The sequence below is a fragment of the Periplaneta americana genome, chromosome 7 (assembly GCF_040183065.1).
Source record: "Periplaneta americana isolate PAMFEO1 chromosome 7, P.americana_PAMFEO1_priV1, whole genome shotgun sequence".
Classification (NCBI taxonomy): Eukaryota; Metazoa; Arthropoda; class Insecta; order Blattodea; family Blattidae; genus Periplaneta; species Periplaneta americana.
In genome coordinates, this window is record NC_091123.1 from 5504330 (window position 1) to 5528411 (window position 24082).

Consider the following 24082-nt stretch of genomic DNA (forward strand, 5'->3'; position numbering starts at 1 on the left):
ATTATTTCCCTATTATTCTTTCCTCTATTTATTCACGTACTTATCTCTTTCTCTTCGCTTCACTCCCAAATTCCCTCTTTTACTACCTATTTCCCTATACTTACGAGGGGGATCCAGGAAATAACGACCGTTTTGTTGTAATAATTAAAAAAAATATATTTATTTGAAAAAACAAAGTGTGTTACATAACTGAAGCTTCCTTTACTTCTCTACATAATCACCACCTACATTTAAACATTTGTCGTATCTGTTCACTAGCTTTAGAATTCCCGTGTTATACTCCTCTGCCGCCAGTTCATTAAGCCAGGTATTCACTGTCTTCTTCAACTCTTCATCACTTCCAAAACGCGTACCACCCAGAAAGTCTTTCAGCTTAGTGAAAAGGTGAAAATCGCTAGGAGCAAGGTCTGGACTGTACGGCGGATGATCAAAGATTTCCCAACCGAATTGATCCAGCAATTCTCGAGTTGAAGCAGCAGTGTGCGGGCGGGCGTTGTCGTGAAGAAGCACAACTCCTCTCGAAAGCATTCCTCGCCTCTTGTTTTGGATGGCTCGCCGTAGTTTTCGTAAAGTCTCACAATAACGATTTGCATTGATTGTAGTGCCTTTTGGCATGAAATCCAGCAAAAGAACACCTTTGCGATCCCAAAAGACAGTAGCCATGACTTTTTGTGTTGAGAGAATCTGTTTGAATTTTCTCGGTTTCTTGGGTGATGAGGGATGATGCCACTGACGTGATTGGCACTTGGTCTCTGGGATGTTGTGAGACACCCAGGTCTCATCACCAGTCACAATTTGATCAAGAAAGGCGTCTCCATCTGTGTGATATCGCATCAAGAATGTCAATGCTGAGGCCATTCTCAGAGTTTTGTGTTGGTCACTCAGTTGCCGTGGAACCCATCGTGCACAGATTTTGTGGTAGCCAAGATGTTGCGACACAATTTCACCAAGCAAAGAACGAGAAATGTCAGGAAAGGCAATATGCAATTCGTCGAGTGATGTGCGCCTGTCTTGCAAGATTCTGTCGTTCACTTTAGTCTTCAGGTCTTCTGTGATGAGTGATGGGCGTCCGGGTCGAGTTTCATCGTGGACATTTGTTCGCCCATTGTTGAACATTTCGCATCATTTTCTCACATTTCTTTCATTCATTACAGTATCACCATACACTTCTTTCAATTGCCGGTAAATTTCTGCAGGTTTCAAATGTCGGGCATTCAAAAATCGAATCACACTCCTCACCTCACAGTCAGCGGGATTATCAATCACGTCGTTCATTTTGAAGTAACACAAAATGCACAATGGCGACTTGTTGCAACCAGTACTCACAACATTATGAGAACACATGTTAAGGAAGCCAGTTGACCTTCAAACAAGGAAGGGGGAGTCAGCTGCACGGCGGGTATGCGTGAACGGTCGTTATTTCCTGGATCCCCCTCGTATATCTAAAATACTTCTACAGTTGTAGTACCCATGATGCTATTCCCAACCTACAACAGTGATTCACATGAATGATCCAATTCACTTCATTACACTTCCAATTTCTCTCTCTTCCACTTCTCATTTGTTCAGATGTTCCTTCATTTTAATTCTCTTTAACTAATTGTTTCTATGTCTATCTTACTACATTCTTACACTTTCTAATTATTATTATTATATAAAAACTTCAGTGTCAAACAATCGTAGAGTTACTATTAGCTCCACTGGATTTCCTCTTTTGAGAAAAGAAATCTTATCTTAAATTCCACTTCTCAGAAGTCTAGATGGCTTCCAGCTCACAGCACACTTGGTGGTATATTTAATACAGTTCTTTAGCATATTTTTTCTACAAGCAAAGGAAGTGCAGTATAGCTGGCACCAGCGTTTTTGGCGTGTGTCCTAGATAAATAATGCCCAGTTTGTGAGCATGTTGCTAGTGCAGCTGAGAATGGTACCACTCCCTATACAAATCACATCAGCCATTTGCCAAACACAGTTGTCAGACTGAATGCGGCAAATGTAAAACACTTGCACTTAACGTTCCCATTACTTATTTCACACGCCAAAAACGGTGACGCGGACTGTACTTCGTTTCATATTCCAGTCCAGGGACTGTATTTAACCAAATTCATAGCAATTTTAAGACAGAGATTGGACAACATAAGCCAAAAGTGCATGCCTGCAAATGGTACAGTCATCCTTAGACACTGCCTAGTCATCGTTTCTGTAACTGGTAATTATATGCTCAAGAAAAGGCAGAAATGTTCCAAATTAATAATTAATTTCACCCAAAAATTACAGCACAAGCTATCATTGCCACTTGACCAGAAAAACTGCAACTCACCTAGAAAGAATCCCGAGACCCTCTGTACAGATGGAGGGGCACGAAACTAATCTGATGGCGATGTGGCCCACCATGGCGGGATAGTGCTGCCTCATCACAGATTCGAACGCCCCTCGGAAGGTCGTAATGTCAGACTTCTTTGCTGTCAAATCCACGTTAGCATCTGTAACCATAACAGCCCAATAACAGTGTGGATATGAGCAGTAGAAAAGGGTGTAATAGTTGGACGGGGATATCTGTCTCTCACTGACCAATGCATCACCAATTAAAATAATAATTATATGGTGATTTAATAACAGTGAATGGAAAAATAAATGACCTACGAGAAGTAAAAGCACAGATATTGTATCAATCAATCTTCTTAATGTATCCAACGGTTTACTGACAACATAAAGCAGATATTGTATACAGATATTAAACAAATTTGATGCATAATTATGTATACAGGGTGATTCACGAGGATTTACCGTCACTTACGGAGATTATTTCGGAAGGCATTCTGAGCAAAAAAATGTCATATTAACATTTATCCTAACCTCAGTATTTTCAGAGTTACACTAAATTGAAGTTCTGAGTAAAACAATTTTTTGTTTAGTTTTAAAGGTAAAAGAATATTACAAAAATTACATCATTCTTATGCACTTGCCACAAAAGTTTTTACAAATCATACGACTTTAGGAACTTGATTCTTTACAGTTTAATTATACATCCTAATGTAGTCTTAAAGAATTTACAAGAGTGGCGTCATTTGTAACAATTGTTGTGATAAATGAGTAAGAAAATGTAATTTTGTAGTTAAAAATCGAAAGAAAAAATTCTGTACGAAGCAACTATGGAATTCAAAACACATTTTTAGCTTCAGAATACTATCAAATATGTGTAGGTTTATTACAGTCAAATTACTTATCAATAGTACACACGTTGAACCATTATATTACATGAAATGGTATATAAAAGTTTTTGACAAACGTTTTCGCCATAACCATGGCATCTTCAGGTCATATTAAAGGAGAACACAATAACACATGATGAACACTTAAAATATTCAGGCTAAAACAATCGTTAAAATTTTAACTCACCTGAAGATGCCATGGTTATGGCGAAAACGTTTGTCAGAAACTTTTATACACCATTTCATGTAATATTTATTTATTTATGCCTATAACAGGGCAAGCCCCAATTATAATAGACAGTACAGATATTCGTTTACAAAAAATAAAAAACATAGATAACATGGAAAAAAAAAAAAAGAGATGAAACAGATACAAGTGTAAATACAAATTAAAATGGAAAATGAGAAAAGGAAAGAAAAAAAAAAAAAAGAACAGATAAATAGATACTACCTAAATAAGAGATACAGATATAGATACAAAGTGAAAAATACAAAATAAAATACATGAAAAATAGTTAAATATAGATATCATAGCCAAAAATGTAAAATGTAGTTATAATTGGTAAATTACAGAGTAACAAATAGCAATATTATATAAAATCAACAACCTTCAGTATATTAATAAGAAAATGTTTGTATTCCATGTAAGAAATGCAGAAATCTAGATCCCATGTTTTACATATTTCATTGAAATTTGAACACATTTTTAACACTGGTGAATTTTTATGTGCTGAAGTGTTTGGTTTTTTATAATATAACAATTGACGATTTCTTAAATGTGATGTTCTAGCGTTAATCTGGATTTGTGATAATATTTCGCTGTTATCCAGTAGACCGTTGAATATTTTATACAATAAAAGCTGCTCAGCAAGTAATCTACGACTGGCAAGAGACATTAAATTAGATTCAGCAAGTAGATTGTTGTACGAAATTTTGTTATGGAGGGCTGAACAATGATATCTTCTAAAATACAGATCTCTAGAGAATCGTTTTTGAATTTTTTCAATTTGATTGCTATGTGATTTGCAAGTGGGTGACCAAATTACAGAGGCATATTCCAATTTAGCGCGAACATGACAATTAAGAAAGGAGTGTCAAAGTCGAAGTGTTCTGTAAAGTTTTTGAATTTCTAATAATAAAACCCAGATTTTTGAAAGCATTATTTGTTATATTAAATATGTGATTATGAAAAGTCAAATTATAAGTAATAGTTACTCCGAGATCTTTTACACAATATATTCGTTGTAATGGTTCACCGTTCAATGTATAATTACCTCTTAAATAAGATGTAGTCCTTGTATAAGTCATATAACAGCATTTTTTTGTATTAAAGTTTAACCTATTATTTAAAAGCCATTGATAAATATTGTTGATATCAATTTGTAGTAATTCTAGATCGGACGTATTTTGTATTGATTTGAATATCTTTAGATCATCAGCATAAAGTAAACATTTTGAATATTTAATTACTTTAGGCAAATCATTAATATAAATCAAGAATAATAGTGGGCCAAGATTTGAGCCTTGAGGTACTCCAGAATCAGCAGTGTAATATATGACTCGCATTGATTGTATTTAACATATTGCTGTCTATTTATTAAATATGATGTCATTAATTTTAACATTTGTTGTGAGAAACCATAATTATTTAATTTAGACAAGAGAAGATTGTGATTAATCTTGTCAAATGCTTTAGTCATGTCAGTATAGATAGTATCAACTTGTAATAAATGGGTCAACATGTGTACTATCAATAAATAATTTGACTGTAATAAACCTACACATATTTGATATTTATACTATACTTATCGGACTCAACATGCCTTTAAAATTCAGAATACTAGCTAATTAAAGAAATGATACTACTGAATAGTTCAATCTTTGTCTGTAATATTCTTTCACCCTTAAAACTCAAGAATAATGGTATTTTACAAACAGCTTCAAATTAGTGTAACTCTGAAAATATTGAGATTAGGACAAATGTTTATATGACTTTTTTTTTGCTCAGAATGTCTTCGGAAATAAGCTCCGTAGGTGGCAGTAAATCCTCGTGAATCACCCTGTATATCGATGGTGTTTAGGTAAAAGGGCTTAACCCTCATTTTTTAAATGTAACTTTTTTAAAAAATGTAATGTATTTTATCAAAGCAATGAACACTGTATTATTGACCTAACATGTGTTTTTATCTTTAAATATGTAACTTTTTTTTTTTTGCTGCAATTCATGTAAATTAGTTAAAAATTTAATTACGAAACGTGAAGAGTTTTTTTGACAATCATATTTACATTCCTTCATATAAAGTAACTAACTAGTAATCTATATAGCTCTACTGATAAATTGTTTGTGTTTGTAATTTGAAGTAGTTTGCATGATATGTATTATCAATTTCTGTATATCACAACTGGTTGAATTGTTTATGCCTTAAATTTAATTAAATTGTTTTGTATTATAATACAGCTCAACTTATGAATGATCGTTTGCGTTTGTAAATTTAATAATCTGATTGGCTATGTATTGTATACTTTTAGTAGAGCCATCGATGTAGCTCAGTCGGCAGACTCGCTGGGCTGCTGATCCGGAGCTGCGTTCGGGCTTGGGTTGGATCCCCCTTTTGGACTTTGGTTTCTTCGGAGGTTTTCCCCAGCCGTGGGACTGAAGCCGGATGGTCTATGGCGAGTCCTTGGCATCAACCCCTTTGATTTGATTACCTGGTTGGGTTTTTCCGAGGTTTCCCCCACCGAAAAGGCAAATGCCGGGTAATATTTTGGCGAATCCTCGGACCTCATCTCATCTCACTACATCTCGCCAAAATGTAAAAAAAATGTAAAAAAAAATTGTACAAAATTGTAAAAATTGTAGAAAATTACTAAATTGTAAAACTATAAAAATTTGTAAAAATTGTAATTGTAATATTGCAAAATGTTGACATCTTCCACATCTTAAAGCTTCATTGCTCATGTAAGATCTATGGAATAAAATAAATGAATGAATGAATGTGTTAAAATTTAATTATAGCTGTTTCTGAAAAATTTTTCTTTTGTGGGATAAGCCCCTTTTAACTGAACACCATCGATATTATTGTATAATACAATTTACTATATATTATAGCCTACATAATTTTTTTACGGCTACTTTATCACTGAGAAATAAGAAAAACCTGTTACCTAGAAGCAAAGTCATTGTAAGTGCTTACTGGGTTATGCATTGGGGTAGACATGTCTGGTTCCATGGCTTAACTCTTCGCTTTGGGATTATAGATGGTAATATGAAGCACAAGCATAAGAACTAACATGCTGACGAATTCTGAAGGCTAGCCCTTAATTTAATTTTCTTTCTTTTTTTATTTAATTTATTGTATTCCACAGATGTTACATCAGCAAGTGAACGCTATTACGACTGGTAACATAGAGGGCTTACTCACCCAGAACACTGCCTGCGTGAAGCACCATGATGAGCACCGTGATGCTGCAACTCGTGTGGTGGGAGGGGGTCATGATGGGAGACCCCGGACAAGACACATCCACACTGCTGCCCGCTGCTATTGTCCTGTTTCGCTCACTGACCACTCTCTGCAGGAAGGACTGCGAGAAGATGCTGTCTGCTGCCGGACATTACCACACGTGATACACACACTAATATATAAACACTGACAAACACTTCTGACACAAAATTCAGTGTGATTTGCCCAGTGTTAGTTTTAATAAAGGAGATATCTGACACTACAACGGTCTTAAATTAAAATACTGACAAATGATTTGTTTCAGATTTAATATATTACAAAAATAATTCTTACTAAATAAACGAAAAGTGGTGGGCAGAGAGATCGAAAAAGTATGCCTAGTTTTTCTCTGCCCATTGATACTTGTCATCAACAGATGACCGATGATTTTGTTCACACTGATCCTAAACAGAATGACAGGGGATTTAAGGAAATTCAAATGATTGCGTGAAACGCCAATACTCGAATTAAACTAATAAAATATAATACGTATCTACGCACTTTCTTTAAAAATTGTAGTGTAAATAGCTTTTAAGGAACTCGTAGGTTCATTGCCGCCCCCACATAAGCCTGCCATCGGTCCCTATCCTGAACAAAATTAATCCATTCACTACCATCATATTCAACCCCCTCAAATTCAATTTAATATTATCCTCCCATCTACGTCTCGACCTCCCCAAAGGTATTTTCCCCCTCAGATCTTTCAACTAACACTATGTATTTCTGGATTCGCCCATACATGCTACATGCCCTGCCCATCTCAAACGTCTGGATTTAATGTTCCTAATTATGTCAGGTGAAGAATACAATGCATGCAGTTCTGTGTTGTGTAACTTTCTCTATTCTCCTCTAACTTCATTCCTCTTAGCCCAAAATATTTTCCTAAGCACCTTATTCTCAAACACCCTTAACCTATGAATAATTGCAAGGGAAAAATTGTTTCGGGGCCGGGTATCGATCCCGGGACCTCTGGTTGAACGTACCAGCGCTCTACCACTGGGTAGCTCAGTGGTAGAGCGCTGGTACTGGGTAGCACAGTGGTAGAGCGCTGGTACGTTCAACCAGAGGTCCCGGGATCGATACCCGGCCCCGGAACAATTTTTCCCTTGAAATTATTCAACTCTGCTTTACAGGGACCTTCACCTGAAAGACTAGATTTGCACCCTTAAACTATGTTCCTCTCTCAAAGTGAGAGTCCAAGTTTCACAACCATACAGAACAACCAGTAATATAACTGTTTTATAAATTCTAACTTTCGGATTTTTTAACAGCAGACTGGATGACAAAAGCTTCTCAACCGAATAATAACAGGCATTTCCCATATTTATTCTGTGTTTAATTTCCTCCCAAGTATCATTTATATTTGTTACCGTTGCTCCAAGGTATTTGAATTTTTCCACCTCTTCAAAGGATAAATCTCCAATTTTTATATTCGCATTTCGTACAATATTCTTGTCACGAGACATAATCATATACTTCGTCTTTTTGGGGTTTACTTCCAAACCTATCACTTTACTTGCTTCAAGTAAAATTTTCGCGTTTTCCCTAAATAATAATAATAAAAAATAAAGACTATGAGAAGCGACCGTTCAGCTGGAACTCACCTTGTTTGTCTATGACAACAGTAGGAGACGTGGCATCTAGATCCTCCTCAGTCAGAAGGTCCAAGGAACTCCATTTTGCCAAAGATGTCGTATCGCCGACATCCTCTGCATGAACATACAATTTCCCTTTAAATACGAACAAAATTCTACTCAAAAGTACAACATGAGAACGTGTACTGAAATGCAATTATTAATTTTTTAATAGCAATGGATATAAAGTTATATAAACTGAATTCCTTATTGATATGTATGCTCAGTCACCACTTCCTCAGGGAAGGTGTATTTTTACTGATCTGTAATGTAAATATTATTGAATTTTATACAAATATTCGTATTATATGAGATAATACTTTTCTCGGTAAATCCAAAGATGTTAAATGCACATGATGCTGTACTACATTACAAGCTTGTGTTCAGAGAAAACAAATTTTCAAGTTTTTAAAAAGCATTTTGTTTTATATACTCTAAATTTCTGCTAATGCTGAGAAAATTGTAAGAGACGTCTGTACTGTAAGAGAATGCTACATCACCATAACTCATTTCATAATTATAAAATAAATGCAAATTATGTGACATACATTATAAAACTATTAATTCAGATGTAAATTTGGTCTCTCTACTAATTTCTTTGATCTTCGCAACTTCATTCCCCAGTCAATTTGTGTAACATTTTCAACAAATTGTACCACTGATATTAAATGTAAAATTACCATGCTAAAGAAAATTCATACCACTACACTTATGACAGAGGTTCGAGAGTTACAGCACTCTTTGTGAACTGAAGGAACTAACACTAATTTCTATTGTATTGTATTTATTAACATTCCACGGTTTTTATTGGGTTATTTTACGACACTGTATCAACATCTCAGGTTATTTAGCGTCTGAATGAAATGAAGGTGATAATGCCGGGTGAAATGAGTCCGGGGTCCAGCACCGAAAGTTACCCAGCATTTGCTCGTATTGGGTTGAGGGAAAACCCTGGAAAAAACCTCAACCACATAACTTGTCACAACCGGGATTCAAACCCAGGCCACCTGGTTTCACGGCCAGATGCGCTGACTGTTACTCCACAGGTGTGGACAACATTCCATGGTATTCATACATTGCTTCACAGCTAGAACATGGAACAAGTCAAAAAACTTAATACTACTATAAAGTCTTAATTTATAGTCACAGTCTATTGTTATCAAAGAGGATACTACCAATACCGTCCAGTAAGTTCCGGCCACAGTGTAGTCTGCACTTAGCTGTTGTGTGTTCGAATCACACCTAGAGTATGGGTCAATGTGATGTGTTCTGTTGTCCTTGTGGAGGACAACATGTTGAGTTCGCGTTCGTCTACTATCAAGTTGAAGAAACCCTTAAAAGTGGGTAAAGGGTGAAACCTCAAAAGAGTTATGAGAAAAATGTACATTAACGGTGAGTGGACATTTTCTCATACGTGGTACAGTCATTAAGTTCTAATACTGAGCGCATAGTGGCGTTGTGGTGCACTATAGCGCATAGGTGGCGCCATGGTATGATACCTTGTCAGTTAGTCTCTCGACCCAACAAGAGACAGTTGAGTGCATGCACTGTAAGCAGAACTACGGTCTTTGTTGTGACGGTGATTTGAATGCGCGCATCGGAACTCGAGTATGTTGCAGTTTGAGCAACGGGCAAACGTCACGTTCTGTCAGAAATTAGGCGAAACTGCTATAACCGATCATAACTGGAGACGAAACATGGTGTTTCCTTTACGATCCGCCACTGAAGCGACAATCCGCCACCTGGAAAACGCCATTATTTCCACGACAGAAAAATCCGCAACAAGACAGGTCAAAAGGCAAGGTGATGCTTTAACAGTTTTTTTTATTCAAATGGAATTGTTCACATAGAATTCATCCCACAAGGTGCAACTGTAGACAAGATCGTCTACAAAGAGATTCTTGGCCGTTTAAGCAATTCAATTCGTCATAAGCGTCCTGAGCTTTGGCATAGGAAGAATTGGCTGTTGCTACACGACAACGCCCCTGCACATCGCTCCATCCTTGTCCAAGAGGAACTTGCAAGGCAACAGGTTGCTGTTTTGCCACATCCTCCGTACTCACCTGATCTCGCACCATGCGATTTTTTTTCTTTCCCCTCATGAAATCAATCCTACGAGGGCGTAATTTTTATGCGGCCGAAAAGGTCATGACTGCCAAAAGAGAAGCCGTACGGCATCTTCCTGCCAACATCTTTCAGCGGTGCTTCCAGCAGCTACACCAACGTTGGCAGACGTGCATAGCGGCCAACGGTGACTATATTGAGGGAGGATGTCGATCTGTTTAAGTGTACGCCGTATCGCGCGGCATCTTCTGAGACATCCAGATTCTTGTGGGTGCCTACCCTTCAGGCGTCAGTGTCAGAACTTAATGACTGTACCACGTATGTAACAGTGAATGTACGATGTTATTCTAAACAAGTGAAGAAATAACAGAAGTCATTATTAATTATTACGAAATTATAAACACTACTTCTATAAATTTACTTTATAGAAAACCAGAACAGGATTACTTATGTCAGTAGTGTACAGGGAGAAGATAGAATTCAGTTGATTTGAACAGATATGGATTTTTGTGCGAGATCGTGCGTGTTTGCTTGGTTTCCGCACAAAACCAATCCGCGGAAAGTCTAAAATTCAACATTCAGTATTCCCAACCTAACACACATAACAATTTCCCTCTTCTTACCGCTTAAGTGACATATTGATTTTACTGCTTTAGGCTTTTAACATATTATTTTTAGAGACGTTCAATATAGTAATAATTATAAATTGGAAACTTACCACTGCAATTTCACCTAAATTTCACTGTTAATTATTGTTTTTAAATATTTGCAAAAATTAAGTAAACTCTACAACTCCACTAAAGTTACTGCATTCGTGATGCAAGTAACATTAAGGAAGCCGTGAAAAAATCAACAAGATTTCAGACTCATCATAGATGGCCTGCTGGAGTATAGTAAACGCAGAAAACATTTTAAAGCAACAATGTTGAAGATAGATATTTTTGTTTTGCAAATTTGCCGTCATTGAACAGAAACCAAGATGGAGATTTCATTGCAACTAATTAGAAATTCCTCTTTCAGGTATGTAATAAACGATCTTCGCACAAAATAATGTACGATACACGAGTGGTATGATTTCTTTCAATTCTCGGAAATTAAAAAAGCTCAACTACGTTTTGCTTTTTCAAACTTTTCCTCGAACATGAAAACTTCAACATACCGCTCTTGTAACGCATATTACTATTATGATATTTCTTTTTATAACCTGCTTATTTACATCCGGTGAAAATTTGTTTCGTCATTGTCATTGTCAGTTATCATTATCATCATCATAATCCTTGAATTAGATCTGGTAACTTGTTATCGTTTAAAGGAAGTGTCGAGGATATGTTGCCAAATGTTTTTGTTTATCAATGTGACATGTTACTGATTTTATTTTTAATTCTTACAGAATATCCATTAATTTTTAAATATAGTTTTCTACTTCCAAGTAAAAATTATTTATCCATTTGTTTGGTTGGTTGATTTGCGTGTTTGTTTATTCAGCAGGTTGTACAATGTTTTTACTTCTTCCTCCACCTAATTTGCTATCAATTTTATTTATCCTCATTCTTCGGTTGTTCTGTCCTCCCAGTCACCCTCTGTCAATGCAAATCTAGTCTTTCACGTAAAGCTCCCTGTAAAGCAGATTTGAATAATTTCAAGGGAAAAATTGTTCCGGGCCGGGCATCGATCCCGGGACCTCTGGTTGAACGTACCAGCACTCTACCAACTCACACAGAGATTGTGTGCACTCGATGTGGGTCTCTGGCGTTTCATCAGCCCACGCGAGTTGTGTGGATATAAAGGGAAAAGTTGAGACGGTGTCAGGTGGAGTTCCCGGGTAGCTCAGTTGGTAGAGCGCTGGTACGTTCAACCAGAGGTCCCGGGATCGATACCCGGCCCTGGAACAATTTTTCCCTTGAAATTATTCACCCTCTGTCAATCTTTCTCTCTTATCAGTCCGTTGATTCTTTATCTCCAAGCAAGTTTACACTGTACCAACTGTCATTCCCAGAAATCAACACTCATGTTATTCACCAAAATTGATGACAAGTACAATTCTGAACATAACAGAATTTATTGCTAGTACACAAGACCTCTGGCCTCCAAGAATGAATTATGTGGTTTCAAGAGGTTACTGTTAAGTATGTATTATGTGTTATAGATTGAAAGTGCTTTTATTCAGTAACTGAAAAAAGATTCTGAACAACATTAGCAAGTTTCAACATGCACAACAAACAACACGGCGCACATCAATAGGATGCTCAGTTTCAGTTCACACTCTGGCAAAAACGTCTGGAATAAGACTTGTAATAATTGCTTGTCTCATTCTTTCCTTGAGGACGACAAGATTCGGAACATTTTCGCTGTAAACATTATTTTTTATGTAACTCCAAAGGAAGAAGTCTAATAGATTAAGATCAGGATTTCTGGCAGGCCACGATATGAGTGCTTCTACTAATCCACCCTCTGGAAATCGACGATTGAACTCTTCTTGCATATAATTCGCAAAGTGGAGCAATGCTCCATCTTGTTGAAAGATAATACGGAACCCAGCACCTTCCAGTTACTCGATTTGAGGAAATAAATCTCTCTCTAGCATGTTCATGAAGAGTTCGCGGGAAAAACGATGAATGTCACATTTCTGTTAAGGATTAGATAATGATCTAATTGAGTCTATAACTGCAAGAAGTAGTGCTGTTTCTATAGAAAATAAAGGAAAGGATTACTGTATTCGTGGTGATAATTCTCCTTTTTTTACCATTTTTCATGAGAACAACATTAAATTTCGCAGTGATCCATTGAATTAGATAATGACATCAATCTTAACAAAACTGTGACAGTCATCGTTTTTACCGCGAACTCTTATGCAATATGACTGAAGTTAGTTTCAGTAAAGAAAAAGGATAAAAAAAAATCTTGTGCATTATGCCGCACCAAATGCTAATTTCAGGAAAATCTGATTTTTTTAATGCACCAATTATTTCAGCATACAAATTTAATAACAATGGCTTTATTATAACAACAATGACAAAAAATAAATACATTTAACAACAATGACTTCATTACAACGACGACAGAAAATAAAATCGCATGGACACAATCTTTTTGACTTACTGAATTATTAACAAGAGAAATAATGATAAATTTAACAACAATGACTTTATTATGAGGACAGAAAATAAAAAGACCAGTTATTGAAATATTAAAAAGGGAAACAGTAAGTTTAACAGCAATGGCTTTTTTATGATGACACAAAATAAAATCATATGGATGCAATCTTTTTGAGTTACTGAATTATGACAACAATGATAGGAAACAAAAACACAACGGTGCAATCTTTTTGAGTTGCTGTTAACAAAATAAATTATAAATTTAACAACAAAGACTTAATTATGACAACAGAAAAAAATACATGAATGCAATCTTTTTGAGTTACTGAATTAACAAGAGAAATTACAATTTTAATAATAACTTTATTATGATGAAAACAACATTGACAGAAAATAAAACACGTGAATGCAATCTTTTTGAATTATTGAATTAAATAAAAGCACTTTCAGTTAATTACACATAATATACTTCAGAGTAACCTCATGAAATCCCATAATTCATTCTCGGAGGCCCTGTGTAATAGATGATAGTGAATAGAAAAGGCGATTATGGAAATTCTACCGTAATAATGGCAAATTATTGCTATTAATTTCAAGAAGAGAACCTTCACAACTGTCTACCACACATATTGTCATTCTCTTACAGTAAGACATCCCTCTATGTTGATTGTTGACTTAAATAATACCTACCCTTGATGACAGGGATTACGAACCCCGCTGTTACCCAGAGAATAGAAGGGAGGCAGAGAGTGAAGAGTGAAGAGCACAAAAAAATAAAAATAAAGAGAAAAGAAGAAGAACAAGAATCAGCTACCGAAAGGAACATACACAGTCATGCACTACAATGAGAAAATGTGATCTTGTCAGCAATGTGATATTTTAGACAGGTCCAATTATTGCTTCTCCCTCTCTCTCAGTCAGTGTTTAAAGTGCGTGAGACTTGCAAGCAAGTGGCTCAGGTACGACAGGTACTTGTGCAGGGCACACTAAGCTAGATGCACGCTGGACAGAGGTAGTGCCTGTGGTATTGGAAAACTAACAAAAATTAGACCTCTACATACATTTTTCCCCTATTAATCCCCTGGCATCAAACAAATTTTGGAGGCTCCTAGAAATGAAATAATTTACAACTGGCTACATTTTTACTTTACTCAGATCTTAAGGACAGTAAAATAAATTAAACAGAAATTTTGAAATATTTAAATTTCAAGCATACAGTAACGAAATATGATCTTTTGTATTTTCTGAGTTAAATACAAGATATGTTCAATAAAAATTCATTTTTTTTACAAAACTTTTAAGAATAACTTTCAAAGCCAACGTTTAATGCATCACCATTAATTTGTGCTGTTTCTGTAGCAATATAATAACACTCTGCTTCTCTTATCATGCAAAATAGAGAAACAATTACACACGTTTTGAATTTGTATGAAATAGTTCACAGAAACTTTGTTCGGTGCAGTAGTTTTAAATTTATTTTAATCTCAGACTTGTGAAACGTTTTACTTTGCACATGTGTTGATTCACTATTCAATATATAATCTGCATTTTAAATTAAGACAAATAATTACTTAGTGTAATACTGTTTTATATCCTTTGAAGACAATGAAAGCGGAACATGCTGTACAAACATTGTTCTGATTCTGGTATTACGGATAAAAGATGAAGTCATTATAAAATGACAGAATATCGGTAATGTTCTGACATGCGTGTCTTATGGGTTTGTAGCTTAAACAGTCTTTCTGTTGGCATACCAGTCATGTTTTTGTTTCCCTATTCTCTTCATGAAGTGCAATATATCCAGTTCTATTCATATTATCCGATCTCTTTTTTTTCTAGAAGTTCTATTACTGATTGTTAAAATAAATTTAAGAACATACCACAGTCTAGTATATACAGTCACGAAGCTTGAGTTGTCGAGGGTACTAGAACAATAGACTGTGCCTTGTCTGTGATGAGGCGATAGTAGCGATCCTAGTGGTTAGCAACTGCCTATGGATGCATATTCCCTACGTATTGAGCTTCGTGACTGTATATACTAGACTGTGATCATACAATCACTTTTTAAGCTATTCTATTAAAGTTTAACTTTACTTGCGTTAGAGCTATTCCATATAAAATCGATCAGTAAAAAACCTCTACTTTTTTCCCTATTTATACAAGATGCTGAGGAGAGTGCATTTTCAAAAATATACTATCGATAGTCAAACGGTTTTCGTACTATTGAGCGACAAATTTAGCGTATTTTATAAAAACAAGCCTCTTTCAGCGCTCAGAACTCTGGAACCATTTACTGCAGAACATTGAACGAGAGCTCATTTTGAAGCTGACATTTGGTAGATTATGTTAAGAAGTAATCCTTATTTTTGTTGTACACAGAGAGACAGATAATCTGATTTTACTTACTTTTAGAGTTTTTGCCAATTTGTAAAAATGTAAAAAATATTGAGAAAAAACCCTGCATTATTAAGAGGGATTCGGCATTGTTTGCTTAGTGGCTTGGCAATAAGTTTCGAGGGTATTAAATAGATTATTTTCACACGCCTGGACTTGAACAGCGCAGTACCGCACGCACTGGCCGAGAGCTGAAGATAAGCGAGCGTTGGGTGTCATTTTACTCCTGTGTTTATGAAAACCTGTGATGAAGCTACCCAGCCATGTGCTACTAGACGAAACATCACGTGTTTGTCTCCTGGCCTTGCTTGTCTTGGCTAGCTCCCGCCTCACAGTCAGCTGGTTAGTTCACGCGCGTACTATTTATTTTCTTTATTTGATATTTTCAATACTTTCTTATCAACGTGCCATCAGTAAAAAAAATATGTGTTTATTTGTACTTTCAATGTGGAACCTAACAATATATTTTTAAAATATTTTTTCGTGGTCAAAGGCATCTTAATGAAGAAAAATCTAAATTTCTCCATTTCCATAAAAAGTAAGAAAAACTGTTTACATGTCAATATAAACTTTAATTTCTCAGCATCAAAATAAACCATGATTTTGATCACTGGGTGAAAGGGTTTCGGAGCCACAACAGTTTAAAGTTGCTAATTTTATGAAAATACGATAAATTTAAATATTTTAAATTTTAACACTATGAAGTTCTGATGCCTCAAACTTGGCACAAAGCATTGTATCACAGTTGTCAACGGACAGAAAAAGTTTCATTGTATTTAAAAATTGCAAGGTCAATTTTCTCTATATTTCGGTCGATTTGAGATGGAATAACCCGTATGTAGGCTATTAAATGTTTAGGAATTCTGAACACGCGTATTTCTGTGAAAATATGAAAAAGAAAATTCGCAGTATCACAGTAGGCCTACTTTCTATGACAAAACACAGTAGGCGAAGCTTTAGGGGTTGGCAATACGACATTGTAGATGATGGTATCTGTAAGTAATTCTGAGATACTATACAAATACAACGTCAGCACATGGTTGAAAAACTTAAATCCTATTCATATTACAATCACTATAAAAGTCTCTATTGAACATGTCTTGTATTGAAACCCTACATGTTTGACAAACTGCCCTTCTTACCTGGCCAACACAGATAAGCATGTGCTGAGCACATTTCCCTAACCAGATCTTTAAACACTGTCCTATTAACAAAGATCATAGTAAGCATATCTTAATTTGTGATATGTCCAGACTACAATACATTCATTTCTCTTACACGACAAAGCATGTAAGCTATTCCAGAGGTACTTCACTGTGCTTCAAGTTTGTCTGCATCAGATTTTCTAGTCATAAATTTCAGTAATTGCTTTCCACTGCATGCACTTATGCAGCATTCTTTCTATCTTAGGCTTGCCTTTACAATTGCTCGAGAGTTCCATATGCCACTTCTTTCGCTTAATAGGAGGTATGAGAATTTCAGTGGCCATAGTCTATATGGTAAGCAGGGTTGCCAGATGTCCCGATTTTCATGTAAAAGTCCCGAGTCCCACTTCGATTCGAGGCGGAATGCAAAAAGTCCCTCCTTTATAAAATTAACGTGACTTGCATAATTTTATCGTTACCCAGTAACTAAATAATTAGGCTACAAGAAATTTAAATTAATTTTCTTAACAATTCGGTTTTCATATTGAAAAAAATATATATATATTTTGGCAAGTGCTAGGTTTGTAACAGCTAATTCAGTGGTGAATATGATATTTTTAAACATTTAAAAAAAGACGTTCGTCACAAATACATGGTAAAGAGAATGGAAAAAAGCTTGTTGAAAATGCTAAAGTCCACTGATAAACATGTAGGAAGCTCTGAAAGTATATACTGTACGGTGTGTTAAATTACTGAAATGGAGCAGAAATATGTTAAGGCACAAAATGAATACGAATTCAGGTATCAGTAAATTTTATGTCATTGTTATCAATTAATAAACATTGAAATTTAAAAATTTTGTCACATCTGCTGTCATATTTCTGGAATTTGTGCTTTACAATTGGTAAAAAACAGCTTGGGAAATCTCTGAGACAGAAGTAGTATTAAGTGATTAAATTAATAATTTGGCATAATTATTGCCACAAGCCCTTCAGAAAGATGCCAGAGAAACATGATGTAACTTACAGCCAGATAAATATTGTTTGTACTTGGATAGCTGTATCTACAATAGATTCAATTTTGAGATTCCTATTAGTTTCTTCTACTGTATATACTTAGATCACTTATCTGTGGCACGCTAAGTATACCTTTTCATAGAACATCTTGTTATTCATCATCTTTTACAATATCCACCTCGCGTCAATGGAATTCCTTGTCACAAAGTATTAGGGGCTGCAAGACAACAAACATCTTTAAGAACAGCTTAAAAGATAACCTTATTAGCATTTCACTCCAATCATACTGATTTAAACTATCACTGACTACATTGTTACTTTTTTCTTTAGACATCATCCTGATAGTGCTGTATTTTCAAAATTGTCTCATAATAATCTCTTTCTATTATCTAATATAATTTGAACTATATTAACATTCTATGTATTTTAGTTTAATTCTGCTACACAGTTTATTTCAGTGTTTAATTAATAGTTCATAGTATTTTGTTGTTTAATTCGTAAATAACTCTTGTATACATGTAACTCTCATCTAAATCAAATTGTTGAATTCTTTGTAAGTTCATGCATATGTATATACACTTTTTGCTGGTTCAGTGGAAGAGAAGGCCTTACGGCCTTAACTCTGCCAGCTAAAATAAATCATTATTATTATTATATAAAGTGACATTTTTTATTTTTTTTATTTATTTTTTTTTTTTTTTTTTTTTTTTGTAGTCATGAAAATGTCAACCCTGCCCATATTCATATCATTCTTTCTTTAAGACAAAACGTAAGTACTGTACCCTATATTATGCTAGAAAAATAATGTTCCTCCTTGGTAGATCTAAAATCTGGCAACCCTGACAGTACGGAAAGAATGAATAAAAACTTTCGTGTTCATAAATGTGTAACACTGAAAGTATTTATTGAAAATAATTAGAAATTAAAACTGACGAACAACACTTCTTAAATGCAAACAACAGAACTTTCGTGTTCATGTAACAAAACAAAATAATTTTGATCGATAGATTGGTTCAATTAACATAATTATTGCAAGAACCCACACGAAAATATTTAATTATTTCATTTTGTTGCATCAACACGAAAATACTCATACCTACTTTTAAGCAATTTCTTTCTAACAAATTCAATGTAATAATTTTTTTATTACTATTAAGAAGCACAAAAATTCTCAGTCGCTCTCTTCTCATCGCAAATGACTGCAAACTTAAATTTCAGCAGGATTTACAACGTCACTCATTGTGCACATGGTAGGTACGCACAAATGGTTTCGTGCAAGAAGAACATACAGACATCCCGACGAATTTAAAGGTGTTCCCCCAATTTCTTTCAATACGACAAAGAAGGGAAACTTGTGAGAGAAAATGTGATGCACTTGACAATGTACAACAAGATGACACATTCAAACATATTACATCGACTACAACTTATGACTTTAGTATGTGTGTGTATCACTCACTGAACTGGAAAATGTCTGGAAAGCAAAATCAAGACACAACAGCAATGCAAGTAACAGTTCAATCAAATGGACACACATTTTCACACCACATTTCTGCAAGGAAATGCATCAGCCATTTTATAAGTCATTGATCATGGCATTCACTAATTTTTTGTTGTTGTAATTTTTATGCAAACTGTAAAAGCGATTTACATACCACTCCACTGCCCATGCAAAGAATCCTATCAATATAAATATTGCCTGTGAGTTGCATGAACCATTTTTAGTACCTGTGCTTTCCAACGCAATGGGTGAAGTGGATAAAAATAAAGTCAGTAAATACTTTTGTATAATGACACCTTTCAGATAATTAGTTAATATCCTCCCATAACCCACACACCCAAAATGCTTCTTAGGGTAGGGAAAAAAAAAAAGTGGCATTGGTGTAGACATTCTGGAGAATTACAGTTATTTCTTTCAATAACATTTAAAAATACGAGTAGATACTATAGTCTACTTCTCAAAAAACAATTTATTTTTTTTATCAGTCTGTTTATGACTTGCATGTAAAATATGGAAAATTTTGTCCATATCAAAAATGTATATTATGAAATATGCGAGAGGATGTCAGCAATATTAGCTATAACGTGCTTGTAAAATTTGAAAGAGAATTCAGTACTAATTATTTTATGCCTAAAATAAATTATAGAAGTGAGACATTAGGCTGAATAAAGAAAATTGAGTTTTTTTTTTTTTTAATCTAAGAGATTCAAGTTTCCAGAATGGTATTCCTGAGAATTTTGGTGTTCTCTGTACAACTATTTGTAAAATTATTGAATATGTTTCCAATAAGATAAACTTTACTATGTGTGGAGTCAGTTTCTATAAATGATAGAAGAAATTGGTGTTGCAGGTTTCATATACTGACACAGAAAATAGATGGTTTATTTGTACTCATGTTAGAAACCGTAAACTGAAAGCATAAGGAGATGAATATATCAATCATAAAGGTTATGGTAATGAAAGTAATCTTGGATATTAAAATATTTGTATTGTTTAAAAATTTTACTTCCTATGATTAGCAAGTAACTATCACCATTACCTATTTTAACTTAGTTCATTACAGATAATATGGCTACTATATGAATCTATAGAGCTCGAGTATTTACTGCATTTTCCCAGAAAACACTCAGGCCTACAAGAAAAAGCAAATATATTCATTCAAAAATAATAACTGCTTATACTAACAAGTAATACTATAATAATGATTGCTTGAAATTATTACTACTTCTAAGTTAGTTATATGCATTCACTTCACCCATTGTTCTACACAAGAAAGAAACTTAACCGATTCACATTTAAGTATTTATGAATTTAGAATATGGAGAACATATTTTTTGCACACAATAACGTCTATTAACAAACGAATAACTTTCCCTTCAACTTCTCTTAAAAATCTGGAACCTTTTCTATTTGTTGTAAGATTTCGCATACCGTATTTTCCAAATTAACAATCATCCCGTTACCAGAAATAAAAACTTATTTTACACGAGAAGTATAATAATGTTGAAATCAATAACTTCCTTGCCTTTCCAAACATTTCATTGCTACAAGAAAAGATGCATTCTACATTCAAGTGTTTAAAATGGTATTCAGTTCACAATTTCTCCAAACTGCTATGGGTATGAAGTAAGTACAAGAGAGTGGGTGATGAGATCATAATGTGGGAATTATGCAATACAACAAAAACTTGCCTATGAAGTTTGCCTCTCCATCCATTCGCATGAATAGAAAAGCCAATTGTTGAAATCTGACGTAGAAATACTCAGCTTATTTTTATATGACACTTTATTTCAACTTTCATTCAAGGTCGATTATTTTAGAGGTTAGGTTTCAAATACAACTTACTCTACACTGTTACTTATGGTAATTTGCATTCACACCAAATTTGATATTAAAAATATTACTGGTATTTACTAATCAGAATCCACTTCTACGTTATTTTAATATACCAGTACATTATTTAAAATATTATTTATTATTTTTTTTTAACTTCAAAGTTCCACAGGTATTGGTAGAAGGGATCTTAAACTAATTGTACTTTTTAAGCTTCATTAAAGACAGACGAAACTAGTATTTTTTTATTGGGTTATTTTACGACATTGTATCAACATCTTAGGTTATTTAGCGTCTGAATGATATGAAGGTGATAATGCCGGTGAAATGAGTCCGAGGTCCAGCACCGAAAGTTACCCAGCATTTGCTTGTGTTAGGTTGAGGGAAAACGACCAAACTAGTAAAGGAGCAAAATGGTAACTGATAATTATATATCAGCTCCCAGGATATATCTAACGTAAATGTGATTGGTCCAAGAGACAATGACATCGTTTATGTCCAGAAACGTTATAAGAATAGACCGCCTTCATATCCAGCTAATACAGTAACATATTTTTATTATAATACAGTAAATATTTGAATTATTGAAACGGTAATCAACCCTAACCTTTAAATTGAGCAGTTTTAAAGAGGGAATTTAAGATTTATTTTTTGCTATTGCCATATTGAATATTAGAAGATTTGAATTTCAGTGTTCATAGTGACAAATTTAATGCCAGAATTTGAATTACTTGCTTAATTCTGTTATCATATAATGAAATGCTAGTTTAGCCGGAAGTCTATCTAACAGTAACATTATTTCATGTGGACAGAGAGATGTAGGAATATGATGAAGACAACTGTTTTAAAAGGGCGAATTTAAACCATCTACAATAAAAAGAAAAACGAGCATTTAATATCTCCGAATTACGTGACTGAGGAAAAATGTGTCATTACAAAATATTATATATTTCTGAACTAAGTTTAAAAACTGCGAATAAAGAATAATAATAATTGCGTTTTATAAATTGGAGTTTAATCAAGAACATAAATTCTTAAAGACAAGACAGAAAACAGAAATAAAATCCGCCAATTCACAAAGAAAACATTTTCAAAACTAATATAAAAACACTATGTAATTTTTTCCACATATTATTATTAGAAATGGAGCAATATGCACCATCATGCATTAGAGTAAGTCGTTTTCAAGACATATCACTACAGATTGCCTCTCACTTATGACTCAGTTATAAGCAGTTCATTTAAATTTTACGTGAACTTACTCGAATTCAAGTATTTTCCAAAAAGTGTAACAATTTTAGAATTATATCCATTGTAAATGGAAAAGGATCACAATTATAAATACATCAAAACATTCAATCTGTTATATCGACAATAATTCAAATTTAACAATGCCTTTCCCAAAGACGACTTATTTTAAAGTATGCTATCAATGTATTTAAATACATTTTTAATACTACTTTTAGAAAGTTAAAAAGTATTATATCTTCACGCAAATGCCATATTTTGCCTATTCGAAATTGTAACGTGAGATCCAACGAGCAGTGGAGTTCCCAGCCACAGGAAGGTGTGACTGGAATATCATCAGCAGCCCAAAACCCAGTTTGGTGGAATGCAGATGTATTGGTCGCATGTTGTGTTCATTGTGACATTATTTGTGAGTGAGTGTTAGTGTCTGGCAAATAAAGAAAGTGAAATGGCTTTGACTGTAGCACAGAGAATCTTTATTGTGGAACACTTAGCAAGAAAGGAAGGTTACAAGAAATTGAAATTTAGATGACTTCACAATCATGTGCATCATAAGTGGAAATCTTCGGAATCTCTGTTAAAAAAAAACCTTGTGAACAGGAAACTTACTGATGAAAGGGTTAATCACATTTGAGTCCCAAAAAATCTTTACGATGTTTATGTGTGTGTGTGTGTGTGTTTACGTACGTTTGTTCTGTATAAAAATCTACCCATTTTCACAGATATTTACCTAATTTTGCACACTTATAACCTTCACAAACAAGAAAAAAAAAACATAGACTACATTAAAACATGGACAAACCAACCCTACTTTGGTTTCATCCCTCAATCACTAAAAAGTAGTAATATTTGGTTCTGAGATACGACTGATAAAGAGTTTTTTTTTTCTGTTTTGGAGACGGGGGAAGAGAGGTTCTTTGATACGGAAAAGGGGAAAAGTTTAGTTCAGCAGGACACTCAATGGGGTGATCTCTAAGGGTAGGAAGAATATTCAAAGTCCCCTAATCGAAGTACAGTTTGATATCCTGGAATTTTTTGTAGTGTATAATACAATTATGAGAATGATTTGTCTGTTTTCTGTTTTTCCCCTCTCATCACAAACTCTAAGCTGGTGTATAGGCGAAAAGGGGTGAAAAATCCAAAATCTATGAATGCAAACAGTACAGTATGATTGACACTATTATGTCTTCATGTGAACAAGTATTTATTTATAGGCTGTACTGTGCATTTTTTCACTTATATTGTCCCATCTATTTTTTGGTGTGCCCACCCCAGTGTCCCTTCCCCTTCAATTTTTTATTTTATTGCGTTATTTTACGATGCTGTATCAACATCTATGTTATTTAGCATCTGCATGAAGTGAAGGTGATATTGCCGGTGAAATGAGTCCGGGGTCCAGCACCGAAAGTTACCCAGCATTTGCTCGAATTGGGTTGAGGG

The 24082-nt window shown here is 34.5% G+C and overlaps 1 protein-coding gene across 14 annotated transcripts in view; it reads right to left on the minus strand.

Moving 5' to 3' along the window:
* rdgB (retinal degeneration B) overlaps positions 1-24082 on the minus strand; it is a 426224-nt gene that overhangs the window by 68759 nt on the left and 333383 nt on the right. For 9 of the 14 annotated variants that reach the window (XR_011332907.1, XR_011332905.1, XR_011332904.1 and 6 more), the window contains 4 exons: positions 14196-14222; positions 8317-8421; positions 6635-6814; positions 2321-2483 (listed from right to left, as the gene is read on the minus strand). Coding sequence is in view for 10 of the 14 variants with exons in the window: in XM_069830166.1 (XP_069686267.1) it covers positions 2321-2483; positions 6635-6814; positions 8317-8421; positions 14196-14222 (475 nt within the window). In the remaining 4 variants the exon portion in view is untranslated. Of the gene's footprint in view, positions 1-2320; positions 2484-6634; positions 6815-8316; positions 8443-14195; positions 14223-24082 lie in introns of all 14 variants that reach the window. The other 5 variants (XM_069830170.1, XM_069830175.1, XM_069830174.1 and 2 more) reach the window with 5 other exon arrangements.